This window comes from Pleurodeles waltl, chromosome 5, assembly GCF_031143425.1.
Source record: "Pleurodeles waltl isolate 20211129_DDA chromosome 5, aPleWal1.hap1.20221129, whole genome shotgun sequence".
In the NCBI taxonomy this organism is placed as follows: domain Eukaryota; kingdom Metazoa; phylum Chordata; class Amphibia; order Caudata; family Salamandridae; genus Pleurodeles; species Pleurodeles waltl.
In genome coordinates, this window is record NC_090444.1 from 68,074,780 (window position 1) to 68,086,835 (window position 12,056).

General features: G+C 45.0%; 1 protein-coding gene across 1 annotated transcript in view; it reads right to left on the reverse strand.

Annotated features, from left to right (window-relative positions):
* Positions 1 to 824: 824 nt before the first annotated feature.
* SLC30A3 (solute carrier family 30 member 3) overlaps positions 825 to 12,056 on the reverse strand; it is a 78,654-nt gene continuing 67,422 nt past the window's right edge. The window contains exons 5-8 of the mRNA XM_069236503.1: positions 5,399 to 5,618; positions 3,137 to 3,242; positions 2,142 to 2,276; positions 825 to 1,804 (exon numbers count right to left, since the gene is read on the reverse strand). Coding sequence (XP_069092604.1) covers positions 1,659 to 1,804; positions 2,142 to 2,276; positions 3,137 to 3,242; positions 5,399 to 5,618 — 607 coding nt within the window. The 3' untranslated portion in view covers positions 825 to 1,658. The remainder of the gene's footprint in view (positions 1,805 to 2,141; positions 2,277 to 3,136; positions 3,243 to 5,398; positions 5,619 to 12,056) is intronic.

Consider the following 12,056-nt stretch of genomic DNA (forward strand, 5'->3'; position numbering starts at 1 on the left):
ACATTTTACAAGCCAGGGTATTCCTAATGTGCTCATCTCTTTCATGATAGACTCAACCTGAAATTGTTCAAGATGGTGAGGCCATTTACAAAAAGCTTATTACTCAAGGTTTCAAAACGATAGGTGTTAATAATGTTAACTAATGTTCCTGGTCTTGTCCTGACCTCAGCATGTTCTCAAGGGCAGGGATGGGGATGAGGGTTCTAATCTTTAGGGGTTAGTTGGTACCAGCAACTCTGTAAAGTCTACGCCATGAATGCACTGTACATAATAAATGGGCCTGAGTCAGGTAATCTGAACACTTCAGCTAGCCAAGCTTCTCTGCTGATATTGGAATATTTTACATAAATCTGTTATTGAAGGTATGGAATGCCAAAGCAAAACTCCAGTGTAACATCTCCTTACCAGCTGGTGCTCAACTACTGTGCCTAGCACTGATGGACCACAACAGCAGAGGGATGAATATCATCCTGTGATAAGAATCCACCCAAGGGAGACTTGGTGGTTGTTGAAGACAGATCTATCAATGGAGTGGGGAATAAAAATAAATAAATAAATACAACAGTTGGAAGGGAAAAACACTAATAATGGGTATAGCTCGCGATCCTAGAGCATGGACATGTATATGAGTCTGGTCAAAGAACCTCTGCAAAGGAAGAAGAAGGAGTTTGTATAATCCTCATCATCCTCACTTACCAAGGTTTGCATTAAAAATACCATTACAGATACATTTCATCAAAGATCCATCACACATCAATATCCTTCCATAATGCTGTAGACTTGAATCCAAGAGTATGTTGTGGGATTTCATTATTTGCAATTTTTTGTAACTTCACATTGGAATGTCGGAAGCTGGATGAATGTATCAAGTTTAACAGTTTGTATTTTTTTCACATATAGGGCAGTGTCCAGGGCGGTATCGGTCTTGAAGGATGAGTATCTAAAATTCGACAGGATTACCCAGGTACAGCCAGGCAAGTGGATGCAAAGGAAATAGTCTGTATCTTTACTTTGAATTTGGAGAATAAAATTGCATTTTGTTACGTTACCGGCATTTGTCACAGTCGGCCACTGTTATGTCCTTGTAGCGCACTGGGTGGTCTGGAAATGATGATGGAGGTTTTATGTTGACTTTGGAGTTCCAACTGACCGACACCAATTTTTGGCTTTGGTTCACCCAGGGTCCCTCAACCCTTGCATAATCATGGGACAGAGAGACTATTTGGAATTGTGTTGGAGATAAAGTTGAGAAGAAATTGGCAGTGTAGGGCAAACAGTTCACTGAAGTTGTAACCCAGTTTATTCTGTATGTCCAAGTCAACTACTTAGGACACAGTGCCTTTTTCTGCATTCATGCTGGACGGTGCTTGACGGAAACACAACGGTCACCGTTCCGAAATCCTTCTTAAAACAAAAGGCTGGAAAACACAAGGTGATGCAATACAATGTCCCAACCAAGTATGGCTCCCAGGCAGCCATGACAGATATGCATTAGCAGCGATCTGGTCAGGAGAGGCAGCGATGCTGGGCATGTCCCCTCAAGACTGGCTTCTGTCAGATTCTGGGATGGCATTAGTGACTGGGGTGGCTCAGTAGCTGTGAGTTCCTGCTCAACAGCTGCCTCTCTGATTTAATGTCTGGATGAAGGGGTTGGTGGATCAATCCCTGGGATCCTTGCATTTTAAGCAATGTGCCATTTCTTCCAAATACCTTTCTACCTGGATGGTAGTGCTGAAAAAGCCAAACTTGCTCTGCAGTATGTCAGTAGCTTCCTTCAGCACAGTCTCTGCATCAGCGCTGCCATCTGATGGGAAAAATTAAGAGATGGTTTAGAAGAAAAGGCAAGAGTGGAGCAGACTCCTTCCAACCGAGGTCAGACACAGGCGAACCGGACAGGAGTCATCTTACCAGGCGGACCATGGTGGAGGTGATCAGCGGCATTAGTCAATCAAAGCTCTGTTGTTACAGAAGGGGGAAATACCAAACTTGGAGTTACACCTCATCAATCATTTATCTTGTGTATTGGAGAAAGTAACATGTATTGAGGGGTGGTCAACATCATGAAGACAGAAATACCAACATCAATGCAGCCCCATCAATCAGTGACAGCAACAAATACCTCTGCTGGGAATGAAACTTACCAATGGCAATGTGGACTGATACTACATTCTGACTGAGAGTAAGCGCCCACAGCCGAAGACCATGTGTTGCTCTCACTCCCTTCACAGACAACAAGACTTCCTTCACAGCATTGAAAGAGATTTCCCTGGGCACACCTAGACAGCCAGCGGGACAGACAAAAATGCAAAAGCTTTAGTTGACAGTAGATGTAGGTAAAAGCACAGTCTGGGGTTGGGTTCTCAACAGACATGGTTGTTGTCAGCTAGGTTGAATTATTTGTCGTGCTTGCTACAAAGAGGAAACTCCATTGAACACCTTACAGAGAAGAAGATTGTAATCCCCAAGCCAGCGCTGCTTGCAGTTCTATCCTGGCAGATTAGGATCTGCGCCACTACCAGACTGCCGAGATCAAAGATCCTGGCGGAGCTGGTGGTTCCCTGGTAGTCCGACCGCCAGGGTTGTAATGTAGCGGTCAGACCGCTCAGCCAGTTCGAGTGTGGCGGTCTATAGACTGCCATACTCATAATGAGCCCCCATAATGTGCACAGTATGTCCGGAAGAAATGAGAGACTGGAGTGGGGGGGGGGAGAACAAGTTTATGACTTCTGCCCCCTACCAGAGAAACACCTCCATATCTCCATTGTATCACAACCCAGTTAGTTGTGCCTTTTATTTGTAATACTAGATTTTTCAATTCAAAATAGCTGCATATCCACAGGGAACCGACATGCAGCCTACCCATGAAAGATCAACCAGGTTTACCAGTCCAAGTGCTGGCAAACAGCATATGTTATAAGTGGTGACATGTTTAGGTCACCTGTCCTTTCCTTGATCTTCATGGGATGAGCTATGTCTTTCTATTTAGATGCCAGAGATAGGTGGGTTTGACCAATCTTGCATAGTAGTCGTCTAGGGTTGGTGGGTGTACCTTACTCATCCTCCTTTGTAGGGATAACATATTAGGACATCTTAACATCAAGAAGGTTTTCAGGAAACTGGTCATGACATTTCTTACCTTCCATAAGGACTCGGAAGACGTCTCGCAGTATGGTAAGTGTGGTTCCCAAGACGAAGATTGAGAAAAGGAAGGTACAGATGGGGTCTGCAATTTTACATTGAGGCTGCAAGACAAGAACAAAGATGTCAATGTGACGTGAGCCCAAATCAGAAAAGCACGAAAGACTGGTAGGGATGGAGTGCATCCACGTCACATATTTCTGAGTGCATGCTGCTCTTTTCACTGATACCTGGGAAAGAGTTTATTGCCCAGCATTACTGGTCACATCATGTATGTTTAAAACCAGAAACTTATGTGGTTGAAAACTGTCCTTAATGCCTGGTTGAGACTCACATATTTATGTGTCGCCACATCTTCCAAAAATACTCCCTTTGAACTACCCTCTAAAAGCCACAGCCCCTTTGTGAGACACAAATGTATCAGGTAATATATTTTTCTACTACCTCTAGTGGGCATCAGTACCGATGTAGTGGAAGGTACATTAGTCTGCAGCTCTTCCTCAAAGAGAGGACACCACTGTGACCTCCTGCCTAATCCACATGACCCAATTTCCCTTCTTTTTCATATCAGACAAAACCTAATTGCCCTTTTTCCCATTTTGCTTCTCTCTCAGCCCGTTACTCTGAGGATGATGATTTCCACCTAGACTTTTCTCCAATCAGCCCCTCTTCGTGCCAGTCTCCGCCTCAGAGCTGCCACCACTTCATGCCTTCAATGATCCAATATATTGCACTCTGCAGCGGTTGAGGGCATTAGGAGCAGCAGGAACACATAGAGGTCAATTTACAAAAATGCCAGGAAGTAACATCATGCAACCTGTGACCCTTGATGACATCATTGGGCTATTTGTTTAACTCTAAGCTCTTGAAAGTCTCATATTTGTTGCTGAGGCACCACGATCAAGGCAAGAGTGGAAGCCACAAATAATAAACATGGCTCTTGGCCTAAGTGTATTTTCCACTTCTGCTGCTGCCTTTGCAACACCTGAGACCAGAGGTGTCATCGGCACCAGGAGTACCAAAGAACCGGCCAAGGGAAGAAGCTGCTACCTCAAGCAACTCCTAATTGACGTTGATGCAGGCGGACCACTCTGAAGCTCAGGTTGTACTTGGGGGGGGGGGGGGGTGGCTCCTACCATGTTGCCTCTGTGACATAAGTGGCAGAACTCAAAGGCCAGAAACACCCACAGTATTACAGACACTTCTTGGCAGGAGAGCTCCCTTTCCTTGCACTCGCTTTGCTTGTAGATGAGAACATCTGCTAAAATCTCACTACCAAGTTGGTTTATCATTGTTCATTCATGAGTGGACTTCACCAGCTGAGACAGAGGAGGAGCACTGAACCCCCATCAAAGACTCCTCTGCCCCAGCTCATGTGGTCCCTGGTCCCTGCTGTGACTAAAGCATTTTCAGTTCTGTCTACCTGGGCTGAATTTTGGCTGCTACATTTTATGTAAATTATAGATTTTATGTCACTCCAGTGCTTCTTGTTCCCGCCTAGAATTATACACAACAGTTACTACAGAGTGAACTATTGGAGGAAGTTCTACATGTTTGATATGAGTGAAAAATAGCAAATAAGAATTCACATTCAAATTCCCTAAAACAGGATACAGCATTGAGATTTACTTTGCTTTTCAGTTCCAGATATTTTCCTCACTAACTGGAATCTGGAGTAGAATTCCGAAAGTAAAAGGGAGAGGCGGGGTAGCCAGCATAGATAAAGGAGGGTTAAATCCATGCTGGCATTTAGGAAAACCATTGACTAGAATCAATTCTTTGAGGCTGATTAACACAGTTTTTTTTCTGTGAGTAGCTGTGTCTTCAACCTGTCTTAGCTGTGAATTAGTACTGATTAGCCAGGCCTCATTTACAAAACATTTTCGAGGAGTAATTGTTTCTTACTCAAGACTTAGCTGTCACTTGGTCTGTAAGTACTGGCAGTAAAGGCCGTTTTGTGATTCACTAATTTTAGAAGAAGTTTTGTGAATTAGGCCTAGATAATCAGGAGTATTTGACACCTTAGACAGGAGTAACAGACACTGCTCCCAGAAAACGTTTAGTGAATCAGGCAACATATCTAAATTTAGCTCATGTGTGTATCCTGAAATCTGGCATAGATCTGGAATTTGGTTTTTCATCCCTGATGCAGACTGTGGTCCGAAATGTTTTTGTTGCCGGGTGGTAGAATATCTATGGAAGATGATTGAACTTGATCATAAATATGGGGTTTCCCCATAGGTTTGTCCTAAAACTGCACCTTAAAATAGATTATGATGGCTGCGATTAGGACTCCAATGCTCTGCAGTAAATCTCCGATTACGTGGATAAAAGCAGCCCTCACACTGGTGTTGCTGGGAGGGCTCAGGTGCTGCGAAAATCCACCAGTGGCACTGGTGGGACTATCTTCGATTGTCTCATACTCTGGGCCATGACTGTGTCCATGAAACGCAGTGGACTGGTGAAGAATGTAAGCCATTCTGCAAAGGAAGCAACAGATAGCTTTAGTTAGGTGAATCACCACAATTTCAGATCTACAATTTCGACCTACCACTATTTAGAACAAGCATTTGCAATGCAATGGGTTTCGCATATTTCAAACAAGTTGATTGTCATCTTTTGACAACAGAAGCCACAAGCAAAAACAAACAAATTATGAGTGGAAACTGAGAAAAGACGACTCATTAAAATAAAATAAAGTTAGCTTTAAAAAATTAAACTTTGCAATTTTGTTTGTCCTGCTGGGCATGTTTTTGCCAGTCACAAGCCATTTGCGGGGCACTGGAAGTTAGAACAAAATATTACCTCGATCATGTCGGAAGCAGCGGACGGGCATTAATTAAGTTGAAATCAATTAGTGCTTGATCCCTGCTCCACACAGAGGAACGGAAATGATGCCAGGTGTGCCTTGACAAATGTTGAGGCTGTAAAGAAGAGTGTCATGCAAACCAACAAATGGTGAGTGACAGGCAGTTCCATGCCCTTTTCTGACCACAGCAGCGTCTCGCATATGAGACGCAAGCGCATCTAGACGCATGGTTTGACCCTAAAAAGTAATTAAAATTAAAAAAAAAGAAATAAAACACCTGAAAATGATGATAATTGTATACATACTTATCAGGTCAAATTTATGGTAATCTGAAAACAAAATATGAAATAATGGTAATCCAAAAATATGAACATCAAAATAGTAATATGCAGCCTTTTTTGGGGGTTTATGGTTACCATAGGCCCAAATATAATGAATAAAACAAGAAATTGCTGACAGCTAAAACTTCAAAGAATGGCTTCTTAATTTGGTCATATTGAAGTCCAGTGTCTCATTTGCACTCTGCAACACTATGGCACCTTTGCATTATGGGCAGTGTTATGCCCATAATAATATTTCCAGTACATTTCCATGCCTAGCTGTGTTTCCTGCTAATACCCCAGCCTTCATATTATTCTTTACCCACCACTGAAATTGCTCCACCGTGTATACTACACCAAGGCTTGCCTCCATAGTATGGGACTGATATCCGATGAGGCCTGCTTGAGATGTGGGGCCTCCTAGTGAACTCTATATCACACTTTCTGGCACTGCCCTGTTCTTTCTCACTTCTGGGACGGGGTTGTGGGGCGATTGGAGGGGGTGCTGGGCTGGAAAATCCTGAGGGACCCCAGACCAGTGCTCCTCCATGTAACAGATGATGTGGATGGCACGAGATATCTGAGGACACTTCTCTGGCTGGGCCTTGTTATTGCTGTAGAAAAGTACCCTCTTTTTGGCATGGTTACCTCCACTTTGTGCCTGCTGTAAGTGTGTTTTGACTGTGTTTACTCGGATCCTACTAACCAGGATCCCAGTGACTGCGCTCTTTCCCTCTAAATTTGGTTGCTTAGGACTTAGCACACCCTACAAATGGTGTCCCCATATAAGTCCCTAGTATATGGTACTTAGGTACCCAGGGCATTGGGGCACCATTGGTCCCCATGGACTGCAGCATGTATTGTGCCACCCAGGGGAGCTCATGCAAAATGTGTCTGCAGGCCTGGCACTGCAGCCTGCGTGAAAAGGTGCACACACCCTTTCACTAGAGGTCACTGTAAGCCACCCCTATGGCAGGCTCTCTTAGCCCAGATGGCATGGTTCAGGTACCCATGTGTGAAGGCACCCCTGCATTAGCAGAGGTGCCCCTACGTACTCCAGCCCCATTACACTGGACTTCGTAAGTGTGGGGAAGCCAGTTTACCCATGAACTGGACACAGGGCACTACCTGTGCCCAGCTACATAATGGTCACTCTGAACCTGGGCATGTTTGGTATCAAACATGCCAGAATCATATCCCAATACTGTTGCCAGTATTTGTTGTATGAATCCATGCACTCTTGGGGCTCCTTAGAGGACCCCAGCATTGTTCCTACTAGTCTTCTGGGGTTTTCCGGGCAGCCCGCGCTGCTGCCACTCCTCAGGCAGGTTTCTGCCCTCCTGCTGCTTGACCAGCTCAAGCAGAGGAAGCCAGAACAAAGGATTTCCTGTGGGAGAGGGAGGTAACATCCTCTCCCTTGGAAATAGGTGTTACATGGCTTTGGAAGGGTAGCCTCCGCAAGCCACTGGCATGCTTTGAAGGGCACATTTGGAGCCCTCCTTGCATAAACCAGTTTGCACCAGTCCAGGGACCCCCAGTCCCTGCTATGGCGCAAAACTAGACAATGGAAAGGGGAGTGACCACCCCCCTGTCCATCTCCCACCCCAGCGGTGGTGCCCAGAGCTCCTCCAGGTGGCCACTTGATTCTGCCATCTTGAATCCAAGGTGGGCAGAGGCCCCTGTGATCATGTGAATGGCCAGGTCATGCAGCTGACGCCACAGCCCCCTCCTGATAGGTGGTCACCTTGCTAGGTGACCAATCCCACTTCCTGGGCTATTTAGGGTCTCCCTCTCGGGTGGGTACTCAGATTTGAAGTGCAAGATTCCAGAAGGATTCCTCTGCATCATTTACTTCATCTTCTGCCCACCGGGACTGCAACTGGCCCTCCAGGAACCAACAATCTGTAACTCTAGCGATGACTCCGCTCTGCAACAATGTTTCTCCGACTCCTTCCAGCAACTGCAACATTTCCCTGGCTGTGCATCCTCAGAGGGCGACACGTCTGCAGCTTGCACAAGAAGTAAGAAGGATTCTCCCTTGGAGTGAAGGAGTCTCTCCCCTGCATCTGCAGGCACCAAGTGAAACGCCGACCAGCTGCGTGGATCCTCTCTCCTCTGGAACTGCGTGGATACTGTATCACAGGTGGTAGTCTGGAGTGGTCCCCTTGGCCCTCTCTACCAGCTGTCCAACTTGGGAGACGTTAAGCCCTTGCCTCTTCTTGCAGGACAGTACCCCTGTGCACCGCAACCAAGGCTTGTTTGTTCCTCCTCCAAGGGATCATCAGGCTCCGTGTAGCCCCAGCCTCCAGCACTCTTCCCTGCAAAGCACAGTCTCTTGCCTGCTGCTCCAGCGATGTGGGACTCCTCTTCAGGTATGCTGAGTGGGCCTTACTACAACTCCTGTGCCTGCTGCCTGTCGCTCGCCTATGGGGGCTCTTCTTGTGGCTCTCCCAGCTGCTGAGGGTCACCTCAGATTCCCTTCCTTCAGTCGAGTCCCCTGGGCCTTGCAGGTCCTATTCAACCTTGCAAAACCTTCTTCTCTGTCTCTTGCATTTGCCAAGGCTTGTTGGTGGTTTTCCAGCACCACTGACTGACTGCATCACGACTGCCGACGTGGGACATCACTTGCATCACTTCTGGAACTCCTCTTCTGCTCCTGTGCTGCACTGCTGAATTTCCTCATCCACCGTCGACCTGGTCTTTCTTCCACAGAACGTTGGGTAGTGTGTCCTGCCACAGCCGGATACTCCAACTCAAACTGGACTTGGTCCCTTCTTTTGCAGGTCCTCTTCTGTCAGGATTCACCTTTAGTTTCTTCCAGTCTTGTCTGGGTCTTGCACAGTCCTTTTTCAAAGTTCTCACGTGGCTTTGGGGAAAAACCAGGTACTTATCTGTACTCCCCTGATTGCTGTGGGGCACCCTGGTACTTACCTTGGGGGGCTCCTAGTTCCTCCAGCTCCCCTCTACTGTTCCACTTCCTTTGGCGGGGGCTGCCTTTCACATTCCACTTACTCAGTATATGGTTTAGTCTCCCCCAGCGCCTTCACTTTTTTCTATTTGCCATTGCTTTCCTAATCACTGACTTCTAGTGTGTCCATAATAGTGTGTCTACTTACCTCCTGTTGGAGTATTGCCTATTCAGTATTTTATTATTTGTGTTACTATAATAAAGTACTTTTATTTTTTTGTAACACTGTGTGGTCCTTTTATGTGTGTCAGTGCTGTGTGACTACATTGGTATTGCATAAGCGTTACATGTCTCCTCGATAAGCCTTGGCGGCTCATCCACAGCTACCTTTAGAGAGCCCTGGCTTTCTAGACACTGTCTACACCTCACTAATAGGGGATACCTGGACCTGTAATATGGTGATAACACTATAGGTGCTCACCACGCACCAGGACAGCTTCCTACAATTGCCAAGAGAGACATTGCAGGGGTGTGAAAAGACATGGCTACCCCCTCTATAGAGGTATGTGCCAATGACATGGGCTTTTGCATGGGCTTGCAACGTCCAATCTCCATGGCAAGAGGATGCCTCCATAAAAATTTCAAGATGTGGAAAGGTTGAACCGAATCTAGAGGCATACACCTAGAACCTTGACCAGATAAGCCATGGACCCACAGGGGCAACCCATGGCAACATTACGGGGATGCATATGGGGTGTGGGTGAGGGAGGGGGAAGCTGGCGCTGGTTCAACAAATGTTGTGGCTCTGTCTCTTAACTGAATATTGCTGTCAGAATGATGTGTTGTATTACTGTTCATGATGATGTATATTGTGAATACAATATGTGGAGAACCAAGTTCACCTTGGTTGTGAAATCAATAAAATATTTATTTTAAAAAGAAATGCCCATCTTTGAAGCACCATTGAAGAGAGAGGCAGCTTGCACCCGTTTCTATTTTTCAAGGCTGCAGGAACTTGGAGACCCCACCAATTACTGGTAAACAATGCCCCAAACTACTAGAAATTTTGTTTGACCGACTTTTAACCTTATCACGACTCAACCAGTGGATTAAACACATGCAGAAGAGTCCCCACATTAAATTCACTAAGGCTCTGGTTTTCTCCTGATAGGTAATTTAAACATAATCTATCCTGCAATCTTTAACTAAGAAACTCCCAAGCTCCAAAGAACACAAAAACAAGTGGGTGTCAGTCGGGCAACATCTGTCCTGCACTGACAGAGCTCCAGGCTTCTGTTTAGCTAATTCTGGAACAACATCCTTTTTTCCATCAGGACAAGTCCAACCCTGAACAATTTGGACGGTCTGCCATTCGAAAGAAGACCATGAAGAAGCAGTAACAGTCTGCACACAGGACACAGCTCCCTCTTCAATCACGTATTGAATGCATCTTTGCCATTGGCACTGTAAGGTGTGCCACAGTCTTTCGACAAAAGTTTGCACAATACAAATACCACATACAGCCATACACCTAAAACCTAAATTAAAATACTTTGGATAGTTAACAGTGACTTGGGGGGCAGGGGGAACACAGTAATGCAACACTTTGAAGTAACATCTGAGGGCCCAACCCAACATCCTTCAAGAGAGCTCAGAAGACAAGCCTGTAAAGGAAACACTTCCAGCCACCAATAAAGGTAGGAGCAGGACCAACCACACCGCCTGCCACACCCGCTATAACGTGGGAGCAGACTTCTTCAACAGCTCATCACATCATGTGTGCTCATTGTTAAAAGAACCTATGCATTGACTATTTGTATATCCACAATCACAAGCTGAGATCATACAAGGGGTTGGTGGGCTGAGACTTCTGATGCTATGTGAAGAAGCAGGAATGTGACAAATCTATGATTTATAGAATGACTGCATCAATACTAAATAAATAGATATAAAAAGTTTTCTTGATGATAAAGCTGTTAGCAGTCGTATTTGTAAGTCTCTTAGTAATATTATGTAGAACAACTACTCTAAGAATGTATGGATGAAGTTCCCATCCTAGCTACTCCAGAAATGTATGGCAGTGGTTCTCCATATGAAGGTCCTTTGACTCTCCGGATGACGTTTTAAGTACAACTACTCTTAAAAAGTAAGGATGGGGATCTTAGCATAACTATTCTAACACTCTAGCATACGAGGTACTCCACATAACAACTCTTGGAACGTACGGAGGGGGTTGAAAGTATAACTCCTCGTAGAATTCATGGATGGCGTGCTCAGTCTAATTGGTGTAACTAATTAAGATTCTATGGATGAGTTTCTAAGTACATTTACTTCAGGATTATGTAGATGGGGTGCTCAGTAAAACATGGATGGAGTTATCATTGTGAATGCTTTTAAGCTATAAGCATGGTCCTCAATACATAAATACTCTTAGACTTTATAAACTGTGTTGTTAATAAGATAATTTAGCAACTCTAGGAACCCCTGGGTGGGGTTATCGAAATAACTATTCCAGAAAGGTATGCAAGAACTTCTCAGAAAAACTACCATTGGAATCCATGGACACAAGCCTTATCATAATCAGTAAGGGAATTGGAATACTGTAGCAAGCTGTCTCTGTACATATTATATAAAAATTAGATATAGTGCGCACATAGTCCAGGGGTTCCCCAGAGGCTTAATAGAGGCTAAAGTAGATAATACTCTTTTGTGGTAGTGCCATCGAGCAGTTAGGCTTATCAGAGGGTAGTGCAAAGCATTTGTTGTACACACACAAGCACTAGAAGAAGCACACACTCAATGACTAACTCCAGGCCAATTGTTTTTATATAGAAAAAATATATTTTGCTACTTTATTTCTAGGACCACAAAGTTGAGGTTG